The 22,357-nt window shown below is 38.4% G+C and overlaps 3 protein-coding genes and 1 long non-coding RNA gene across 6 annotated transcripts; 3 read left to right on the top strand and 1 right to left on the bottom strand.

Moving 5' to 3' along the window:
- Positions 1-32: 32 nt before the first annotated feature.
- On the top strand, positions 33-15,332 carry LOC111435314 (serine/threonine-protein kinase ATR). The gene is made up of 16 exons (XM_023072764.1): positions 33-326; positions 577-721; positions 841-953; positions 1,592-1,926; positions 2,072-2,193; positions 2,951-3,095; positions 3,240-3,809; positions 3,902-3,977; positions 4,386-4,707; positions 5,251-6,504; positions 6,810-10,197; positions 10,294-10,863; positions 12,113-12,736; positions 13,006-13,200; positions 13,359-13,641; positions 14,910-15,332. Exons 1-15 carry the CDS (start codon positions 170-172, stop codon positions 13,524-13,526), a joined length of 8,184 nt encoding a protein of 2,727 aa, XP_022928532.1. The 5' UTR covers positions 33-169; the 3' UTR covers positions 13,527-13,641; positions 14,910-15,332.
- A 1,127-nt stretch (positions 15,333-16,459) lies between these two features.
- Positions 16,460-18,767, top strand: LOC111435059 (pentatricopeptide repeat-containing protein At1g62260, mitochondrial). Of its 2 annotated transcripts, XM_023072385.1 has the most exons (2): positions 16,460-17,814; positions 17,929-18,767. In XM_023072385.1, exons 1-2 carry the CDS (start codon positions 16,575-16,577, stop codon positions 18,588-18,590), a joined length of 1,902 nt encoding a protein of 633 aa, XP_022928153.1. In that variant the 5' UTR covers positions 16,460-16,574; the 3' UTR covers positions 18,591-18,767. The 2 variants fall into 2 exon arrangements, with proteins under 2 accessions (XP_022928153.1, XP_022928152.1); XM_023072384.1 differs by having other exon boundaries at positions 16,460-18,767.
- A 98-nt stretch (positions 18,768-18,865) lies between these two features.
- On the bottom strand, positions 18,866-19,384 carry LOC111435054. Its single transcript, XR_002709023.1, has 2 exons — positions 19,179-19,384; positions 18,866-19,124 (listed from the first exon to the last, which is right to left on the bottom strand). It is a non-coding gene; the product is annotated as an uncharacterized LOC111435054 (long non-coding RNA).
- LOC111435053 lies at positions 19,253-22,135 on the top strand. Of its 2 annotated transcripts, XM_023072373.1 has the most exons (5): positions 19,253-19,475; positions 19,697-19,794; positions 20,458-20,715; positions 21,472-21,649; positions 22,038-22,135. In XM_023072373.1, the coding sequence occupies exons 1-4, from the start codon at positions 19,355-19,357 to the stop codon at positions 21,646-21,648; spliced, it is 654 nt and encodes a 217-aa protein (XP_022928141.1). In that variant the 5' UTR covers positions 19,253-19,354; the 3' UTR covers position 21,649; positions 22,038-22,135. The 2 variants fall into 2 exon arrangements, with proteins under 2 accessions (XP_022928141.1, XP_022928140.1); XM_023072372.1 differs by lacking the exon at positions 22,038-22,135 and having other exon boundaries at positions 19,254-19,475; positions 21,472-21,763.
- The last annotated feature ends 222 nt before the right edge of the window (positions 22,136-22,357 follow it).

The following is a 22,357-nucleotide window of genomic DNA, read 5'->3' as shown; positions in this document are numbered from 1 at the left end:
AAAAAAAAAAAAAAAAAAAAAAAAGCGAAAATTTTCAGGGAGAGAGTATAAGTATATCACCGTCTGGCAGCGAACAAGAGCTTGGCGGCAATCGTGTACTGACGAAGGCATAAGCAATTCGAAAAATGGAGGGAACACCAAGACCTTGAGCACTAGCGAAGCGTCAGCCATGGCGAATCTCTCCAGTCTGGTTCACGAGCTTCGAGAACGTATAGCAGCTTCTTCCTCCACTCCTCCTAATCGTTACGATGACGTCGGTGTCGAAGTCCGATTTCGCGCCGTCCTTCCCAATCTCCTCCACGCTTACGTCGTTCCTTCTTCTTCAGGTTCCATTTTTTGCTTCTTCGCTCGTCTTCAAATGCTTATTCTGTCTTTCTCGTTTTGAATCGCATGAAATCATCTGGTTTAACTAAATTGAGCGAATGAGTTGTTCGTTTGTGGCATGTTGTTTGTTACTAACCTGCACTTTGGTTGGAGGAAGGAGTATTGGAAAAGTGCACTTGCTATTACCTGCTACATTTTTCTGCGTTTCTTTCTTGATAATGTGAATCCGAATTCCATTTCTGTTTCTTGCAGTGAATGAGAGAGAAGTGGTTGCCGTGTTGAAACTCCTCTCACACACTGCGAGGAATTTTCCTGGTGTTTTTTACCATGGAAAGGCTAGCGCCGTTTTGCCTGTGGTTGGTCGGATATTACCTTTTTTTGCGGAGCCCGCTATCCAGTCAGTAATATGTGTTATTTTTTCCTTCTTTAGTTTTCTTCTGATCTAGTTGGTCGGGTCATGTTTTCTTGTGTGCCTCTGTCTTTTACTAATCTTACAGAAATTACTCCTAATCCCAGAGCACGATATGGAGTCATTTTTGAAACCGTTGGTTCCCTTTTATCCTTGCTTCGTACTGGAGCACGGGACGCATACCGTCAGTTTTTTCTCGATGCCATGTTAGTTGTTGAAGGTAAGCAGGAGCTTTATGCATAAAAAAAAAAAAATTTCCTGTATGAACATGACCTACTTTTTGTTTGTGTTTGTCATAATCCGCTTTAGCATTGGTTGAATTACATGAAAGGTACAGCATTTGGATATTAAAAACTGTGGCCATGTATTTAGTTACAGGTTGATTGCTGCTTTGCGTCAACTGGGGTATGTTACATTGCCTATGAGATGCATGGATTGTGATTAAACGATTTAAAAAGTTTTAGTAAACTCTCAGCTGATTAGTTACATGCGGTAGTTTATTTGAACCCATGAACAATATTGAAGTATTCTTCATTTTAGGAGCAATAGCTCCCTAACTCCATTTTTCTTGCGGCATGAAAAAATAAAAAATTTGCCAGAGATGAGAGATTGCCAGTGTACTTTCCACCGTACGTCCTCCCCAGGCCTTCAGCTTTTGGCTAGGGTGGGGGCGTTTTGACTTCTCATTTGTCTTGTTTCATTGGATTGCCCTTGGAGATTATGTTTTCCCTTTTTACAGTGTCTTTGTATATGAAAGATTGTCTTCTGCAAATTAATTTTCCCCTAAATTTTTAACTGCACATGCAACACGTTGTAGTTCATTGTTTGAGGTAGCTCACATTCTCTATCCTGATGCAGATATTTTGTACATTGCATCACTTGGCACTGATACTGCAAGCTTTGGGGATTCCAGAAGAGTCACTTTGAATTGTTTCTCTGAATCTCTGAAGGGAATCTTTGAGGATCCCGATCATCTTGGGGATCTTCCAGAAGTCAACAGACCAACTGATGGCTCTGGTATTTTGATCAATCTGACGGGGAAAAAGAGGTGGCAGCCTTTTGTTACTTGGATTATTAAGCTTCTTGGTAAATGCTTGGCTGAGGGAACCGTGTACGTTGAAGGGCTTATCAGTATGTCAGATGTTTCAGCAGCATGTTCTTTGTTATGTTATGGCGATGCCGATTTGCAAATGGTAAATGGATTGTGTATTGGTTGCAACTGGAAAGTTGAAGTTTACGACTTTGTTAATAAAATTCCTCTTCTAAATAGTTTCTTTTTATTTTCTTTTATGATATTCATATTCTCACAGTTGCCTGGAATTTAATTTTTTTTGGAAGGCATGCTTTGATTTTGCACGCATTGTTGGATTGGTGATAGATGACGTCGTTCCTTATCAGCCTTTAATCCAGTCAATATCTACTATATTAAGTGAAGACAAACAGGGGCTTCCTATATTTAGGTATGTGTCGAATAAAAGAACGTGAAAAGTTGGCAATATAACTATTGGAGAGGGGAATATTATTTCCTCATGCTGCATATCTTTCATTTTAGTTTGCCTATGGGTTCCTTTATTTTGTTATTTTCTTCACACTCTGTTTATAAAATCTTTTTCCAAGTTTATAGGGGATATAGTGTACAGCGGTTAGTTTGCAGTAGGAAAACTATAAAAGTAGTGTACAGATTATTAGAGAAGAATATATATTTTTCACATGTTAACAAAACTAAAGATCGTAAATCATCATTTTCTCCTTGTTCAGATTTCTTTCGTCTAGAATAGCTTCAATCCTTATTTTAAGTTAACTCTTCCATGGGTTGTGCCATGGTGAGCAAAAGGAGAAGTTGAAAAGTACGATGTGTTTGAGGTTTTGACTCCAATCACTTGCTTAGTATAATATATTTTTTTTGATGTTCAAATGCTCTAGTCTAGGGTTGAGCAATTATACCGTGATTTCAATCAGGATTTGCTTTAGTTTGCCTTCACACAACAAGTAAAAGAAAGCCTAGTCGTTTATTTCATGAAATTTAAGCTTCTTTTAGTTACTGTCAGTGCGATGTGAATTAGTTAATATTTGTGCCTTTTTTCCCGCTGGCAGAATGACTGCTTCTTTAGGTAAATAGCAGCTAACCTATGTCATGAAGGCACTTTTTAGTAACGTGTTTCTAACAGCGATTTAGTTTATTTACTCTGGCATTGTAATACTTTGATAATTTGGCAGGAACTCATTATATGATGCTTCTGTTGGAGATTGTCTTACTGTGCTATACTCCAACTGTTGCGATGATGTTGTCAAGCTAACTGCTGCAGACATGGTTGGCATATTTTCACAGTCCCTTTGGAGAACCAAGAGAATGGAGCTCAAGGTTAATTCACATTCCTAATGTCATTACTAGCAACAATTGAAAGTTCTGACATGGTTTGTCACATTCATGATTGCTGATGGTTTTTAGGAGCTTACTGGAAGGGATCTCAAATTAATTTTCACCTTTATATTTTGCATTTTTTAGGTTTCATTATGCAATGCATACATAAGGATTGCTAAAATCTGCCCTTCTCATATCTGGAGGCCTGAAATACTCGTTGATATGCTTTCTTTTCCAGAACCTTGCTTTGCTCTGATAGATTGCTTCCAAGCAGCTCTATCTATTCTTGGTCCTGATTATGTTGGAGGGTCTGTACCTGGCTTGGGTTTGTCAGAATTGAGCAACAAATCAATTGAAAACTCAAGAGTTGGAGAAAAGAGATGCTTAGAGGATTTGGACAATGTTAAGAACAAAAAACTGAAGGTTGATGGAGAAATTGTGAGCTCTGAAGCTGATATACTGGTTGAATGCAAGAAGCCTCACATCAAAATATGCGAAACTGATGTGACTTATGCAAATAATTTGCATAATTTACTTGTTTCATTTGTTGGATGTTCAAGAGCTTCGTCTATCAGAGCTGATGGTCTAAGACCAGAAGTTTCATTAACATCTCTTAGCATGCTGTGCATTGCATTCTGTCGTCACCCTGAAACTCATTTGTCCCAGGTCATATTTCAGGAGATGGTTTCATGGATTCCCTGGATATACAAGCAGGTAGCTTGATTTACTTTTTGTGAATGCTCCAAGATGTTTATTAGATGACCTAGTTTCCCTGTCCTATTATTAAAATTGAGACTTATTTCTAGGCAAAGCAAGGAAGCTTGATTTCTCTTGATCTATCCATATTTCTTGAAGGAATTCACAACATGCTTCTTTTACCAAGTAAGGCAATTGTTCAGTTGTCATGTTAAATTTTTCAAAGTTTTGTATTTGGCAGATGATTGCAACATTTCAGTTTGTCAATAGGTGCTAACCACTTGCAATATGTTGCTATCGGTGCCTGCATGCTTTTATATTTTTGCCATACACGAGAAATTCATAAAAGATGAATAGTGATTGTATTTTTCAGGTGGCTCACGATCTCAGATATAAAATTAGGAGCAATTTGAATTTTGGTATATTTGAGCTATCGTGGCCTTCTTTCCTGACCTCTCCCTATCTTTCTTTATCTTCTTAGAAACAATATTGAGATTATGCTTCATCTGAGAATTATTTCTGAATACTCATAGTTCCTTCTCTTTGTTGATGTAGTTGTGAGTGCTGACTGCTATTTAATTGTATGATGTACAGCCCATGTATCTTCGTGTTTATTTTCACTCCTGTCTGGAAGTAATGATGAATGCACAGAAACTATGTCTGTGATACTTAAAGTTCCATGGACCCATTCAATCACCAGTTCTGAATCTTGCAAGCCATTGAAGACAAAATGCTTCTCTGTTCAGGTTGCATCCAAAGTTACTTCTATATTAAAGACTGAAACTGATCTTGAGGTCCTGGATTTGAGTCTTGTTGATGAAGATGATGAAGTTAGAATGGAAGCTGCCATTTCAATTCCAGTGATTGCTCTATGGACTGGTTTTGATAAGCTAACACAGTTATTTAGGAGGCTGACGTAAGTTGAGCCTTTTCATTAGTATATTGTTTCAGAGAAATTTATGATTAATGAATTATCAATTTACAAAAGGCTTGAGATCAAAGAAGGAAATTGAATTTTGTGAAATATTATTTGCCAGCAAGAGATTCTGATTCTGAACTATTTTCTTCTTTGGCTTGACATTGAAGGTATGAACTGGTAGGTTAAGAAGAACCTGTCAGTGTACTAATGGCCATCCTTTATGAAAGCTTCTAGACTTTTGCGAATAATTACAAATTAGGTGTAAATTGTAGATTTGGACACTAGTGTACTTTCTTCATGGAAGCCAAAAGCTGCTATACAGTCCAGAGAAAGAAAGTTATTGGTATAAAAAAGTGAATATGTGCTCGCAAACTAACAAGATACTGACAAAGTGAAAAGGAAATCCAAACAAGGAAAGTATAAGATATGATTGACATTGCAATGATATTAGATTTGATTCTACTGGTTTTTATATGCAAACTTTATAGGCGATACCTGTTGCTTAAATTCTCATGTTTATTACTCTCATTTGAATTACAGGATCTTGAAGGGAGAAAGGCATGACAAAGTTAAGAAAATTATCCCAGTTTCTCTTGGGTTTTTGTCATGCCTTTATGGATCTTGCCATTCGGTAGATGGTCAAAATATGAGCAGGTGCAAATTATTTTTAAATACAAACAGCGATAGATGCTGCCAGACAGTGGACTATATGCTTCAGGGATTTTGGTGTTCAAAGTGTGATCAGTCTGTTCTGCATGATCATAAACTTCATACAAATATAATTGAGCCACCTCACTGTTACCCAAAAATGAATTTGGATTGTGACATTGTCCATTTGATGTCGATGTTTTTTAAACTTCTTTTTGATGAGTCGTCAGAAGAGGTTCAAGTTTCTTGTGTGGAGACTCTTGGACGCATTCTGGTCCATGGGACTCGGGATGTTCTACTTCAAACAAGGACTGATTGGCTTAAATGTATTGAGTTTTTGCTTCTTAACAGAAAAAAAGCAATAAGAGAAGCATTCTGCCTTCAAATTAGTTCCTTACTCGAGGACCACGTACTGAGTTGCCTTTTCCCAGAAGAAAACTTCTTAAACAAAAGGAAAGAGCTAATGTTTTTGGACTTTATTAAACAAGCAATGGTACCAACTACAGATCCCCAAATTCTCGACACTCTACTAGAATCTGTAGCAAACCTCATGACTGCAGTTGATATTCACAGTGATTTTTTTTCTCGTTCTCTTTTATTGTTGGTTGATCATCTTGACAATCCACAAATAACAGTGAGGATGAGTGCCTCAAGGTCAATCCACAATGCTTGCCGTTTTCATTTTAATGGGAAATTTGAATTAATCTTTTCAAAAGTTGTCCATCTTCGGAATGAGCTATTTGATTATCTCTCCACGGGACTTGTTAGCCGTCCAAAAATTGTACAAGAATTTGCAGAAGCTGTTTTGGGAGTTGAAACTGAAGTATTTGTTAAGAAAATGATTCCCGTTGTTCTTCCAAAGCTGGTGGTCTCTCATCAGAATAATGATCAAGCTGTCGAATCATTATATGAATTAGCTAAATGTGTGGACACTGATATGGTGACGTTGATAGTCAATTGGTTGCCAAAAGTTCTTTCCTTTGTTCTCTACCAAGCGAATGGGAAGGAGTTACTTTCTGCCTTGGAATTTTATCATGCTCAGACTGGTTCAAATCAGGAAGAGATTTTTGCAGCTGCATTACCTGCTCTTTTAGATGAACTAGTATGCTTTGTGGATGGTGGCGATTCAGATGAAGTCAGTACAAGGTATATAGCGTCAAATTACTCAAGATTTTGCATTGGAGTTTGGAATTAGATTTTCTAAAATTCATCTGTTTTCGCTTATCGATTGAAACTTTGCCTATTTTCCTTCCTACTTTACCTATTTTCTTGGACATTTGTCAGCTTGTTTGTTGTCCAAAAGATGTCTTGTTTCCTTTCTATTAGGTATGATGGGTTTTGAAGTGCCATTTAGGTATATTTAATTCTAGAACTTGTTTATTGTTCCTCCTTGGTTTCTGTTTCTATCGTGTTTTTTTTTTGTTTGTTTTTAATCAGTCTTCATTTTGTAGGTTAGCAAGAGTTCCAGAGATGATATTACAAGTTGCTAGAGTTCTCACTGGTGGGGACGATCTTCCAGGATTTTTGAGAAATCATTTTGTTGGTCTCCTCAACAGCATCGATAGGAAAATGCTCCATGCAGAGGATGTTTGCCTGCAGAAACAAGCTCTGCAACGTATTGAAATGCTGATAAAATTGATGGGTTCTCATCTTAGTACCTATGTTCCGAAACTAATGGTTCTACTTATGCATGCTATTGGGAAGGAAGTACTGCAAAGTGAAGGTCTCATTGTCTTGAATTCTTTTATCCAACAATTGGCTAAAGTATCACCATCTAGCATCAAGTATGTGATTTCTCAAGTCTTTGCTGCACTTGTGCCTTTCCTGGAGAGAGATGAAACTTCCATTCATTTAGATATGGTGGTTAAAATTTTGGAAGAACTTGTTTTAAAAAATAGGAGTATACTAAAGGCACATATTCGCGAATTCCCTCCATTGCCTCATATTTCTGCTCTGACGGAGGTGAACAGAGCTATACATGAAACTCGTGGGTCAATGACTCTAAAGGATCAGCTGCGAGATTTTGTTGATGGCTTAAATCATGAGAACTTGAATGTGAGATACATGGTGGCATGTGAACTGAGCAAGTTGCTGAACATGAGAAGCAAGGAGGTTACAGCTTTTATAAGTGCTGAAGCGGATCCAGACATGGATGTTTTGAGCTCACTAATTTCATCCTTGCTGAGAGGTTGTGCTGAGGAGTCGAGGACTGCAGTGGGCCAGCGGCTGAAATTGGTTTGTGCTGATTGTCTTGGAGCACTAGGTGCCGTAGATCCTGCTAAAGTGAAGAGCTTTTCATGCCAACGATTTAAAATTGAATGCTCTGATGATGATCTAATCTTTGAATTGATTCACAAACATTTAGCTCGGGCCTTTAGAGCAGCACCAGATACCATTATTCAAGATTCAGCGGCATTAGCCATACAGGAGCTTCTAAAAATTGCAGGATGTAAAGCATCACTGGATGAAAATGCTGCTGCTTCAGAGTCACCATCGTTGAAAGACAAAGGTGCTTCAAAAATTGTCGCGTCTGATTCTTCAGATGGAGGTAATGCGATGAGTATGAGGGGTCAGAAATTGTGGGGACGCTTCTCTGATTATGTGAAAGAAATTATAGCACCTTGCTTAACCTCAAGATTTCAGCTCCCGAATGTGGCTGACTCTGCATTTGTTAGTTCAATATATCGGCCAGGTATGTCATTCAGAAGGTGGATATTCTTTTGGATAAAAAAGCTAACTGCGCATGCCACTGGGTCTCGTGCCAGTATTTTTCATGCTTGTCGAGGTATAGTACGGCATGATATGCAGACAGCTGTCTATCTGCTGCCTTATTTAGTTCTCAGTGCCGTCTGTCATGGTACAGTAGAGGCACGTCATGGCATAACAGAAGAAATTTTGTCTGTTCTCAATGCTGCAGCTGCCGAGAATGGCGTGGCTGTGATTAACGGAAATATTGGAGGGCAAAGTGATGTTTGCATTCAAGCTGTGTTTACTCTTCTTGATAATCTAGGACAGTGGGGGGACGACGTTGAGCGAGGATTATCACTTTCTCAATCTGGTCAGTCATCGTCTTCTAAGAGTTCGGTGGCCAAGTCAAAGGAATCAAGTTCAAATGCTCAAGTTGATCAGGAGCAACTCCTGGTTCAGTGTAGATATGTTTCACAGCTTTTGGATGCAATCCCAAAAATCACTCTTGCTAGGGCTTCCTTGAGCTGCCAGGCCTATGCTAGATCTTTGATGTATTTTGAGTCATATGTTCGAGGAAAATCTGGTTCTTTTAACCCTGCGGCTGAGAGAAGTGGCATCTTTGAGGACGAAGATATTTCATATCTCATGGAAATATATAGTTATCTCGATGAGCCTGATGGTATATCTGGTTTGGCATGTTTACGTAAATCCTTGAGGTTACAAGACCAACTTTTGATTACTAAAAAAGCTGGAAATTGGGCAGAAGTATTGACCTTTTGTGAACAAGCTTTGCATATGGAACCAAATTCTGTTCAGAGGCATTCAGATGTTCTTAATTGTTTGTTAAATATGTGTCACCTTCAAGCCATGGTTACTCATGTGGATGGTTTAATTACGAGGATTCCTCAGTACAAGAAAACATGGTGCATGCAAGGAGTGCAGGCAGCTTGGAGGCTTGGCAGGTGGGACCTGATGGATGAATACCTCACGGGAGCTGATGAAGAAGGTCTTCTTTGTAGCAGCTCTGAAAGTAATGCTTCTTTTGACATGGACGTGGCAAAAATTCTTCAGGCAATGATGAAGAAGAATAAGTTTTCAGTTTCTGAGAAAATTGCTCTATCCAAACAATCTCTGATTGCCTCTCTTGCTGCTGCTGGCATGGATTCTTACACACGTGCTTATCCATTTGTTGTGAAACTTCACCTTCTGAAAGAGCTTGAGGACTTCCATAACCTTCTTTTTAATGACTCTTTCTTGGAAAAGACATTCCGTGTGGATGATCAGGAATTTTCAGAAGTGATTCAAAATTGGGAGAACCGGCTGAAATTTACTCAGTCATCACTCTGGGCAAGAGAGCCACTTCTGTCCTTTCGAAGGTTGGTTTTTGGTGCTAGTGGTTTTGGTGCTCAAGTTGGGAACTGCTGGCTTCAGTATGCAAAGCTGTGTCGCTCTGCTGGTCATTATGAAACAGCAAACCGTGCAATTCTTGAAGCTCAGGCTTCTGGTGCACCTAATGTTCATATGGAGAAGGCCAAGCTTTTATGGAGCACTAGGCGGTCAGATGGTGCTATCTCAGAATTGCAACAATCTCTTCTTAACATGCCTGTGGAAGTCATAGGTTCTGCTGCAATGTCTTCAATAACAAGCCTTTCCTTGGTTCCAATGAATCCAGCTTCTTTAATATGTGATACGCAAGCTTTGAATGAGAATAGAGATATTGCAAAGACTCTTCTCCTGTACTCGAGGTGGATACATTGCACTGGGCAAAAGCAAAAGGAAGATGTCATCAATCTTTATTCAAGAGTAAAGGAGCTACAGCCCAAGTGGGAGAAAGGATATTTTTTTATGGCTAGGTATTGTGATGAATTGCTTGCAGATGCCAGGAAACGCCAGGAAGAGAGTATTGAACAAGGTCCTAGAAAAGTCTCATCATCTTCTGCTGCTATTGGCTCTTCGAATATGAGTAACGAGAAGCCCTGGTGGTCTTATGTCCCTGATGTACTCTTGTTCTATGCGAAAGGACTTCACCGAGGTCACAAGAATCTATTTCAAGCACTTCCAAGATTGTTAACTTTGTGGTTTGACTTCGGGAGCATCTACCAAAGAGTTGGTTCGTCATCCAACAAGGATTTGAAAAGTGTTCATGGAAAGGTTCTAAATTTAGTTTGAAATGTCATTTTGATTTCCTTTCATCACATCAGGTGCACATTTTTTATTACTATCATCAATTGTCACTTGTTTTTCTAGGTTCTGAGCATCATGCGAGGTTGTTTGAAGGATTTGCCTACGTATCAATGGTTGGCTGTACTGCCTCAGTTAGTTTCAAGGATTTGCCATCAGAATGAAGAAACTGTTCGATTGGTCAAACACATAATTACCTCTGTTGTTCGACAGTATCCCCAGCAAGCTCTTTGGATAATGGCCGCAGTTTCCAAATCCACCGTTCCTTCAAGACGAGAGGCAGCCATGGAGATAATCCAATCTGCAAAAAAAGATCGTAGTCAAGGAAATAGTGGGAACAATTTATTTCTTCAGTTTGCCAGTCTAATTGATCACCTAATCAAGTTGTGCTTCCATCCTGGTCAGCAAAGAGCGAGGAACATTAATATCTCTACGGAATTTAGCACATTAAAGAGAATGATGCCATTGGAGATTATTATGCCAATTCAACAATCTATGGTTGTTAATCTACCAAAATATGATGTGAATCTCACTGATTCGCTGAGGTCTGACATCTTTTCTGCCACAGAGCTTCCTACAATATCAGGAATAGCCGATGAGGCTGAGATTCTTTCATCACTTCAGCGACCTAAGAAAGTATGGTGTTTTTTTTCAGTGTTTTGACTTCTGCAATTTTTTTTTAATATATGCATCATGTTTTCTTTTTTACTTCTTGCCTGTTCAAGTTTCTTTCTATATTCTTTGCTGAGGAAGGAATTGTCGTGTCACTTCTTTCCTTTTAGAGATACTATTATAGTCTTTGTGCTGGGAATTTTATGTTTGGAAGCAGGACGTGTTAGGAATCACGGACCTCTACAATGATATGATATTGTCCACTTTGAGCATAAGCTCTCGTGGTTTTGCTTTTGGTTTCCCCAAAAGGCCTCATACCAATGGAGATCGTGTTCCTTGTAAATTCATGATGTTCCTCTTAATTAGCCAACGTGGGACTATTCCTCTCAATAATTCTCAACAATCCTCTCCTCGAACAAAGTACACTCCCTTGAGGCCTCCTTCACTAGAGCTCTTGAACAATCTCCCATTAATTGAGACTTGACTCTTTCCGTAGAGCCCTCGAACAAAATACACCCTTTGTTCGACTTGAGTCCTTTGACTGCACCTTCGAGGCTCACAACTTCTTTGTTCGACATTTAAGGATTCTATTGATATGGCTAAGGGCATGACTCTGATACCATGTTAGGAATCACGGACCTCCACAGCGGTGTGATATTGTCCACTTTGAGCATAAACTCTCGTAGCTTTACTTTTGATTTCCCTAAAAGGCCTCATACCAATGGAGATAGTGTTCCTTATAAATCCATGATCTACCATGTTAGGAATCACGAACCTCCACAGTGGTGTGATATTGTCCACTTTGAGCATAAACTCTCGTAGCTTTACTTTTGATTTCCCTAAAAGGCCTCATACCAATGGAGATAGTGTTCCTTATAAATCCATGATCTTTCTCTTAATTAGCCAACGTGGGACTACTCCTCTCAATAATCCTCAACAAAAGGTAGCTTTTCATCATAGTTGTTACATTATTTAAGATACGCAGTAGAAGGTTGCTTCTTCTTCTTTCTTTCTTTATTTTTATAATTTTTGTAGAGCCACCATAGTTCAACTAGCCCATACAGCGCAGGTGAAGCAAGCAGAGAAATTTATATTCCCTGCTATGATCTCAATTTTATTCCCTGCTATGATCTCAATTTTAACTATGTAATTATATTGCTTCTTTGAATAGGTATAAAATAAAATTCTTTGGCTTCTTGGGCTTGTATATTAGTATAATTATTCGATGATTCGTGCCTTACTAACTTGACTGTAAACCCTTCTTTTGTTACAGATCATTCTGTTGGGTAGTGATGGTATTGAGCGGCCATTCCTCTGCAAACCAAAAGATGATCTCCGGAAGGATGCTCGCATGATGGAGTTCACAGCTATGATAAACCGTTTATTATCCAAATATCCAGAAAGCCGCCGGAGGAAGCTCTACATACGCACCTTTGCTGTGATACCTCTGACAGAGGATTGTGGTATGGTAGAATGGGTTCCTCATACCCGTGGTCTTAGACATATACTGCAAGACGTATATATAACTTGTGGTAAGTTTGATAGGCAGAAGACAAATCCGCAAATTAAGCGAATATATGACCAGTGCCAAAGTAAAATATCTGAAGATGAGATGCTGAAGACAAAAATTCTTCCCATGTTCCCTCCCATCTTCCATAGATGGTTTTTGAATACCTTTTCAGAACCAGCTGCTTGGTTTAGGGCGCGGATAGCTTATGCGCATACAACTGCAGTTTGGTCTATGGTTGGACACATTGTGGGGCTGGGTGATAGGCATGGTGAAAATATTCTTTTTGATTCTACTACGGGTGACTGTGTTCATGTTGATTTCAGTTGTTTATTTGACAAAGGTCTGCAGCTTGAAAAGCCTGAACTGGTGCCTTTTAGGCTAACCCAGGTAAGAACTACATGATTTATATTTTAGCTTCCAGATAAACTTGCGCAATCTTTATATTCAAGAATTATGAGCAACCACCAATTTCTACTATTTGGTGTAAGACCAGCCAAATTATACTTGGTTCAATATTTGTTATGCAGTCCATGTAGAAATTTTCATTAATCTCCAAGATGCTATCATTGACGAATTTAGTTACTGTTTGCTTTTATCCATGGTATTTGTATCCCTAATTTTTGCTTTTCTCCTCCATGTTGCCATTTTACTATCAGAACATGATTGATGGATTAGGAATCACTGGGTATGAGGGTGTTTTCTTGAGAGTTTGTGAAATTACTCTTTCTGTATTGAGGACTCATCGGGACACTTTGATGAGCATACTTGAAACTTTCATTCATGATCCGCTCGTGGAGTGGACAAAATCTCACAAATCCAGTGGTGTTGAAGTTCAGAATCCTCATGCTCAGGTTTGGTTGTTTGTTCTTAGAATCTCATCTCTAGTTGTTTGAACTACGTATTAAGTTTAAGAATTTAAAACTGATAGATTGTAAAATCTTTTTCTTATCCGCTTTTAACACATTGAATTGCTCAAGCTAATCGCTATGCTCTTTTGATACTGTTACAGCGAGCCATCAGTAACATTGAGGATAGGTTACAAGGCGTAGTTGTTGGTGTTGGAGCTGCACCATCTTTGCCCCTTGCCGTCGAAGGTCAGGCTCGTCGATTAATTGCGGAAGCAGTCTCTCACAAAAATCTTGGGAAGATGTACATATGGTGGATGCCATGGTTTTAGATGAGATGAGGAATCACAAAAAGATCCCAAGGTTCTTTCCCTCGACCAAGATCAAAGAATGGCTATAACCTTCTTTTCTAGCGATCAATTTGGACGGACTTCTTGGAGAAGAGAGGTAGTGTCTTTTTTCCTTTTTATTTATTTATTTATTTATTTTTTTTGTCTTTGTTTTATTACAAAAAGTATACATAGGTTAGTAGTGAGTGAGTATTTGAGCTAGCTTACATTTACTTTGGCAAATCTTGAAGCAATTACTTGATCCTACAACATTAGATTGTCAAAGCTTGTAGTACTTTAATATCTTAGGAAGGAGGTCTTCAAAGCTTCTTTACATTTTTTTTACTTGCTCCAATGACTACTAGGTCAACCTAGGATAGTTAAGAGAGGTACAAAAACTTGCTGCCAAGTGAGTTCCAAGTTATATATGCCCAGGTATACATCCGTATGTCTGACAGCCAAAACAAATGTTAATTTTCTGATATGCATGCGAGTAAATTTAGAGGGATCCTTACTCATGTACAGTACAGCTTTTAAGCACATTTTTGCCTTTACTAGAATAATGTACCTGCAATAATTTCCTTTCCTAAACTCAGGATTAGGCCTGGTTGAGGATTAGACCTTGTTGAGGAGTGTTGGGAGGGAGTCCTACGTTGGCTAATTAAGAAGAAAATCATGGGTTTACAAGTAAGGAATACATCTCTAAGGGGAGGCTATTTGAGAGCTCCATAGGTCTCAGGGGAGGCTAGCCTCGAAGGTGTAGTCAAGAGTGACTCAAGTGTCGAACAAATGATTACTTTGTTCGAGGGCTCTAGAAAAGGGAGTCGAGCCTCGATTAAGGAGAGACTGTTCGAGGGCTCTATAGTGTACTTCATTCGAGAAGAAGATTGTTGAGAATTGTTGGGAGGGAGTCCCACGTTAGCTAATTAAGGGTAAAATCATGGGTTTATAAGTAAGGAATACATCTCTATTGGTATGAGATCTTTTGGGGAAATCAAAGCAAAGTCATGAGAGCTTATGCTCAAAGTGGATAATATCATACCATTGTAGAGAATCGTGATTCCTAATAGACGTAAGTGTACGAAAAGAGCTTAAATAATATCCTTTGTTTCACAACTTTTTTTCTGATAAAGTCAATAGTCAATAAGAGTCGTAATTAATAAAAAGCTCAAGGGATTGAGTTCCAAAGACTACCTACTTTAGATCTAAATCTTACGAATTACCTTACCAATCAAATCTGGTAGGATCAGACACTTGTCTCGTTAGAATAGTTGAGGTAGTTGAGGTACCCATGAATAAAAGAAAAAAAACCTTGTATTAAGCTAGATGATGGACCTGCTAATTTTGGCTCAATCTAACTAATCTTCACTGATTATCATTCCACAGGCTTTCTGATTAATGGGTGTATTAGAGACTAACAATGAAGCAAGCACTCTGTAAAGGATTCGGGTAAAATCTCTCATTCAAGTTCATGATTTCTCAAGGCAGCCATTTGCTATTATTACCCTCAAAGCTCAAAGGTCCATTACAACTGACTTTACACATTTTGGCTGATTTTATATGCTGTCTTTGTGTAATGAGTTGCATGAATGGCCTTTTGAGCTTATTGTGCTTGATTTTTGATTGTATATTTCAATTTCCATTTTGCTTGTTATCATGGGAGAGGGTTACATCTTTTGTATATCAACCTAAATCAGTGCTAGCAAACTGACCACTACCATAGTTCTTGATAATTTTGTGTACAATATTCATGGGAAGAAGCTCTTCAAATATTTGAGTGAAGTTTCCTAAAATATTTAGGGTTGGAAACTCGGTGAAAACTCTCCAAGCTTATAGAGTATGAAGCGAGATTTCGCTAATTTATAGGGCTTAGTTGTAACGACCCAGATCCACCACTAGTAGATATTGTTCTCTTTGGGTTTTCCCTTTCGGGCTTCCCCTCAAAGTTTTAAAACGCGTCTGCTAGGGGAAGGTTTCCACATCATTGTAAATGGTGGTTCGTTCTCCTTCCCAACCAATGTGGAACATCACAATCTACCCCTCTTTGGGGCCAGTGTCCTCGTTAGCACTCTTTCCTTCCTCCCATCGATGTGGGACCGCTTCCAAACCCACTCCTTTTGGGGCCCAGTGTCCTTACTGGCACACCGCATCGTGTCTATCCCCTATTTGGGGAACAGTGAGAAGGTTGACACATAATTCGGTGTCTGGCTTTGATACCATTTGTAACGGCTCAGATCCATCACTAGCAGATATTGTCCTTTCTGTACTTTTCCTGAGCTTCAGTTTCCACACCCTTGAAAATGGTGGTTTGTTTTCTTCCCCACCCCACCAATGTGGGACATCACAAATAATTTCTATGCAAAATGATTTTATTTCTAAAATATAGAGAGATGACCAATAACAATTTTAATATTCAGTAGGACGGTTATAAATTTGTGAATTTAGAATATAGCTTCACCCGTTCAATAAGATCAAAATTATCCACTAAGTTTTTAAATTTAACTCTAAAAAAATTGGATCTTTCTAGGGCAGAACTCGATTCAAAAAGGGAAATAATAGAAAACTAAATAAAAATATCGCAAGAAAGAGAATTTGTTTTTTTTTTTTTCCTAAATTGGGCTTATAGAATTTTAAAATTTATGATGAATTTTAAAATTTATTTGTTAGGTCAATAATTTTTTTATATAAAATAAAAAATCTAAAAATTATTAATTAATTTTCAATTTATAGGTTTATCAAATACAAAACTAGTTTTTTTTTTTATTTATTTATAATTTTTTAGAAAGTTCTTAAAAATTATTTCAAAGTTAAAATTTTAATTCAACCAAAAATTTAAATAAAGTAGAATGGTTGAAATTATAAATAAATAATAATAATAATAAAAGATTGAAATGAAAATAATTTAAAAATTAAAATATAACCTACAAATTTGCATCATCAGAGAATTTCAAACACCGTCCTTTCGTTTAATCGAACCTCACGCAGAAACAGAACAAATCTACATTTCCTTTCTTCTCCAAATGCCAAGTAAACAATCAACTGGTTCATTCCATGCCCAATTTGGTGATGATTCGCCGGAGAATTTGGTCAACCAAGACCTTTCACACAGCTGCTTTAACAATCTTCAATGCTCAGCGGTATGTTCGCCGTCGTCCAACTACATTCAACATTTCTTTTCAGTTGAAACAGAGCTGTTTCTCTTCTTTTCAAGCTCCGGAATTCTATTCCCTGAACAAGAGGATGTCTTATTTGATTCGAACAGGTCAAATAATTGAAGCGAGAAAATTGTTTGATAGCATTAAGCATCGGAATACGATCACTTGGAATACGATGATCACTGGGTATGTGAAAAGAAGAGAGATGACAAAAGCACGACAGTTGTTCGATGAAATGCCTCACAGAGACATTGTGTCATGGAACTTGATGTTATCAGGTTATATATCTTGTGGTGGAAGGTACATTGAGAGTGGACGAAACCTATTTGATAAAATGCCACAAAGAGATTGTGTTTCATGGAACACAATGGTTAGTGGGTATGCCAAGAATGGGATGATGGAAGAAGCAGAAGAGCTTTTCAAGTACATGCCTGAGCGTAATGTTGTCTCATGGAATGCCATGGTTTCTGGTTATTTAATGAATGGTTATGTGGAGAAAGCTATTGAGTTCTTCAAGATGATGCCCGAACGAGACTCCGCTTCTCTTAGTGCATTGGTTTCTGGTCTGATTCAGAATGAGAAACTGGTTGAAGCTGAAAGGATTTTGCTTCAATATGGTGGGAGTGATGGTAGAGGGAATTTAGTTCATGCTTATAACACTTTAATTGCTGGATATGGTCAGAAAGGAATGATCCAAGAAGCCCGAAAACTGTTCGATTGCATCCCTAATCGACAGGAAGACGAAAATGGAAGCTTTGGGAAGAATGTGGTATCATGGAACTCTATGATTATGAGCTATGTGAGAGCTGGTGACATAGTCTCTGCTCGAGAACTCTTCGACAAAATGGTCGAGCGAGATACTTTTTCATGGAACACTATGATCAGTGGCTACATTCAGATCTTGGATATGAAAGAGGCCTCGAATCTGTTTGGTAGAATGTCGAATCCCGATACCCTTTCTTGGAATATGATGATTTCGGGGTTCGCTGAGATAGGTAATTTGAAACTAGCTCATGATTTGTTCATTAGGATGCCAGAGAAAAGCCTTGTCTCATGGAATTCCATGATATCTGGGTATGAGAAAAATGAAGATTATAAAGGAGCCATTAACATCTTTTTGCAGATGCAATTTGAGGGTAAGAAACCAGATAGACATACTTTATCATCAATTATCAGTGCTTGCGCTGGTTTGGTTGATCTGGCTTTAGGAACTCAGATTCATCAGTTGATTACAAAAGCATTTATTGCAGATTTGCCTATAAACAACTCTCTTGTTACCATGTACTCGAGATGTGGAGCAATCGTCGAGGCACGAACCGTTTTCGACGAAATGAACCTTCAGAGAGATGTCATTTCTTGGAACGCGATGATTGGCGCGTATGCCTCTCATGGCTTTGCAACAGAGGCTCTTCAACTTTTTGACTTGATGAAGCAATGTAATGTGCAGCCTTCTTATATCACATTCATTTCTGTTCTGAATGCTTGTGCTCATGTTGGATTGATTGAGGAAGGTAGGAGGGAGTTCAACTCCATGGTTAACGCTCACGGTATCGAACCACGAGTTGAACACTATGCTGTCCTTGTCGATATCATCGGTCGACACGGGCAGCTTGAAGAAGCAATGAGTTTGATCAATAACATGCCTTGTAAACCAGATAAAGCGGTGTGGGGTGCTTTACTTGGTGCTTGTAGGGTGCACAACAATGTTGAAATGGCTCGTGTCGCGGCTGAAGCCTTGATGAAACTCGAACCAGAAAGCGCAGCTCCTTACGTGCTGCTATATAACATGTATGCTGATGTGGGACGATGGAATGATGCTGCTGAAGTGAGAACGAGGATGGAGAAGAATAATATTCAAAAGGAAACCGGGTATAGTCGGGTGGATTCGTGGACGTCGATTCTAAACTTTTAAAAGTATGGAGAAATTTATCGATCATATTGTTTTAACAACGGCCTCTAAAATCGTCTCTACAGTGTAGGTGTTTGTGAAGAATTTGAAGAAAGATTCAACGTGATCGTTGTATCGTGGACGTCCATTCTAAACTTTTAGAAGCATAGTTCAACCATAGTTTTTTATTTTTCTCGTATCTGGTAGAAATTTCTCAATCATAGTTTCTTAATTTATTTGATCATATTGATTCTAAAAAATCTAATGAAATTCAATGAAAACAATCGAACAACTAACCGAACAAACTTTAGTGTATATCTATAGTTTAATGGTTCATTTTCTGTGCCTGGAAAAATCATCGAGAACGATGACTAATGTAAGTGAGGAAGAATGTCACTGACATTTATAAAGAGAGTAGGTTGTGACATTCACGTCGAGACAAGCAAAGCTACGACCCTCAAGAGGCGTCATCGAGCTACATATGGGCCAATATAGAAGAATGTCATGATGCAACCGAGAAGAACGATCCGGCCGCGTACACCCGACTAGACAAGGAAGCTATCATCGTTTATATATAGATGAGAGACAATACTATGAAGTATACAAGTGAACACTTTAGAACCGTAATGGGCCGATTGCCGGAAATTTGAGCCCACATTGGCTATAAATCCTTCGTGTCCTTAACAGCTCTGCGCGCTTACCCGCGATATTTTGATTCTCAAGCTGTCCTACGGAGGCTTCTCCTCTGCGATTCGCTTCTCTCCGCTCCAGCTTTCGATTCCCTGGCTATGGAGTCTCTGATCAACGCTTCTTCTGCAGCGATTGTCTCTTCTTCTTCCTCTTTTCCTATATCTTCTCCCAATAGGATGCTTCCTCTGAGATCTTTTCAAGTTCCGCACGCCTCCAAAGGTATTTATCTCCGAATTGTTTTCGAGTTTTTGTTTATTCTATCTGTTTGCGTCTTTTCTTGATTAATAATTTTGAAGAACTGTAAGTGTTGTGTTGTCGAAGCGGCTGCTTGTGCTTGTGGAACGATCCTGCTTATTGTTGATTTTGATTGGTCTTCGAAGCTATTTATTGTGTTGTTCTTATTTTGAGTTGCCTGTCTAAGCCTTCGAATGAGTTCTTAGGCAACGAGAACGAATCTGATTGTCAGTCTGACTCGAAGAATATCAGGAACCTTCCAATCCTCAGTAAACATCATCTCTCCCTTTCCCCTCTTTCAAAGGTATCCTCTCTGTATTTTGGTTAATATCATTTTTAATTGAATGCTCTTTTCCTTCGGTTTCTGCAAATGTGAGATGAGTAGAATTCATGCTATTTAGAGTTTTCGACGAGATGAAGTATATTGTATAATGTTAGACGAACACGACTCTCCACAATGGTATGATATTGTCCACTTTGAGCATAAGCTCGCGTGGTTTTCTTTGGGCTTCCCCAAAAGGCCTCATTCCAATGGAGAGAGTATTCTTTGTTTACAAACCCATGATTATTCCCTAAATTAGCCGATGTGAGACTTTCATCATCTAACATATAATACATACAGCTATTTCTTTTGATCTCGTGCTTTCGGACTCATTCTTCTTCCAAAAAAGAAAAAAAGAAAAAAAAAAAAAAACTAGATCGAATTTCTTAATTAAATTTCTGTAAGAAGAAAGATAATTTATGGAATAAGAGAGTTCATGAACCTTTATATAGGTGCCATTGGTTGGCTTGAATCCTATTCATATAACAGTGTCGGGAGGATTATCAATAATCGGTAGCCCAAGTAGCGTTTCAACATTAATGATGCTCACTTATTGAAAATTAGATGTATGGTCTTTTTGTTTGCCATTCGATCTTATTGAAGCTTCCAGTAAAGTTTTCCAGATTATTGTTCTTTCTGCATTAGGATATTGCAATGGGAGTGGTGCTTAGTGCAGCCACGGGAAGAGGGTGGACGACAGGGTCTGGTATGGAAGGCCCCTCATCTCCGGCTGGGCTGGAGGCCAAATCAGGCACAGGGAATGTCTCCACTTTCCCTTGGTCCCTATTCACGAAATCTCCTCGTCGTAGAATGCTTGTGGCTTTTACTTGTAACATTTGTGGGCAACGTACAACACGGGCTATTAACCCCCATGCTTATACCGATGGCACTGTGTTTGTGCAGGTAAGATTTCACAACACTTATGGAATATTCGATGTAAGCGCATATATTGAGTTGGCAGAGTAGAAGAATACAGTTACCATTTTTTTGTTCGGTTTTCTATTGAAATGGTTTCAGCAATATTGGGGGAAGAATTGATGTCAAAGAAATGGCCTAAGCCCACCGCTAACAAGATATTGTCTTATTTGGATTTTCCCTTCTAGGTTTTTGGAACGCGTCTGCTAGGGAGAGGTTTCCACACTCATATAAAAAATAAAAAATACTTTGTTCCCCTCTTCAACCAATGTGAGATTCCACAATCCATCTCCCTTCTGGGCCCAACGTCCTCGTTAGCACTCGTTCCCTTCTCCAATCGATAGATTGGGACTCCCCAATCCATCCTTTTTGAGGCCCAGTGTCCTTGTTGGCACACGGCCTCGTGTCCACCCCCTTATATCATCTGTAATGGCTTAAGTCCACTGCTAAAACACGTTTTCCATGGAGAGGTTTGCACACCCTTATAAAGAATGTTTCATTCCCCTCCCCGACTAACGTGGGATCTCACACATGATCTTTGAATTCAGCTAGCAACCTAGTGAGACTTCTGCATGTAATTGGCTGATATTCTTGCAGCTATTCTATCTTAGTTGTTAGGTCCAATAAAGTGTGTTGCCTAAAGCAAGCTTGAGTAGACAAATCTAATTTAAATTTGCGGGTAAACAATTTTATTACAAACTGACACAAAACTGATCATCTTAATCTTTTGTTTTGTTGTTGCAGTGTTGTGGATGCAGTGCATACCACAAGCTTGTGGACAACTTAAACCTGTTTCATGAGCTGAAATGCTACGTCAACCCGAGTTTTAACTATGGGAGTAATGGGTGGGGCGATGTCAACTTCAAATATCTGGACATGGAAGAAGATGGAAGCAACGACGATATATTCCCAACACAATGAGGTAAATGCCCTGTGCTCATGGAGTATGTACATTCTGGACTCATCTGTACAAGAACCATGGAACCATTATTTGTTAGGCTAAATTATAAAAAATACTCCTTTGTGCGTTTCAAAAGCATCTTCTTTCAAAAATTACAATTTACTCTTTGATCTTTCGTAACCATTTCAAAATTACTGTTAGAGTAGAAATCCTTTAGAATATTGGATATGAGAAACGACATTGTAGTGAATAAGACAATTACTTGTTTGAATTATGTTTGTAAGAATGATGTTTTAGACATGTCGATTTTAAATTTTTTTCAACTCTAAAAGTAGTTTTGAAACATTTACGTGTAATATTGCAATTTTTAATTCAGCCTATATATTATACTGTTGTATATGTCAAATAGGAACTCAATTTGGACATAGAAGTTTGAAGACCAAGATTCAGGTCATTCTCAAGTCATTTTCCTCTCTTTAAAGGGTATCATTGACCATTTTTATACTGGAATTTTCTGACACTAAAATTATTAATATTTTTCAAATGAATAGTAGTGAGGTCAAAATCCGATAATGTAACGGCCTCGCACATTTGGTCCTATTTGGACTTCTTATTTGAGCTTTTCCTTTCCGACTTCCTCCAAACTTTAAAATGGTCTTTTAGGAAAAAGTTTTTACACCCTTCCAAAAACTCTCTACATTTTTTAACAAAAAAAAAAAAAAAAAAAAA

The sequence above is a fragment of the Cucurbita moschata genome, unplaced genomic scaffold, assembly GCF_002738365.1.
Source record: "Cucurbita moschata cultivar Rifu unplaced genomic scaffold, Cmos_1.0 Cmo_Scf00048, whole genome shotgun sequence".
NCBI classification, from domain to species: Eukaryota; Viridiplantae; Streptophyta; class Magnoliopsida; order Cucurbitales; family Cucurbitaceae; genus Cucurbita; species Cucurbita moschata.
This window is presented reverse-complemented; position numbering and strand designations above follow the sequence as displayed.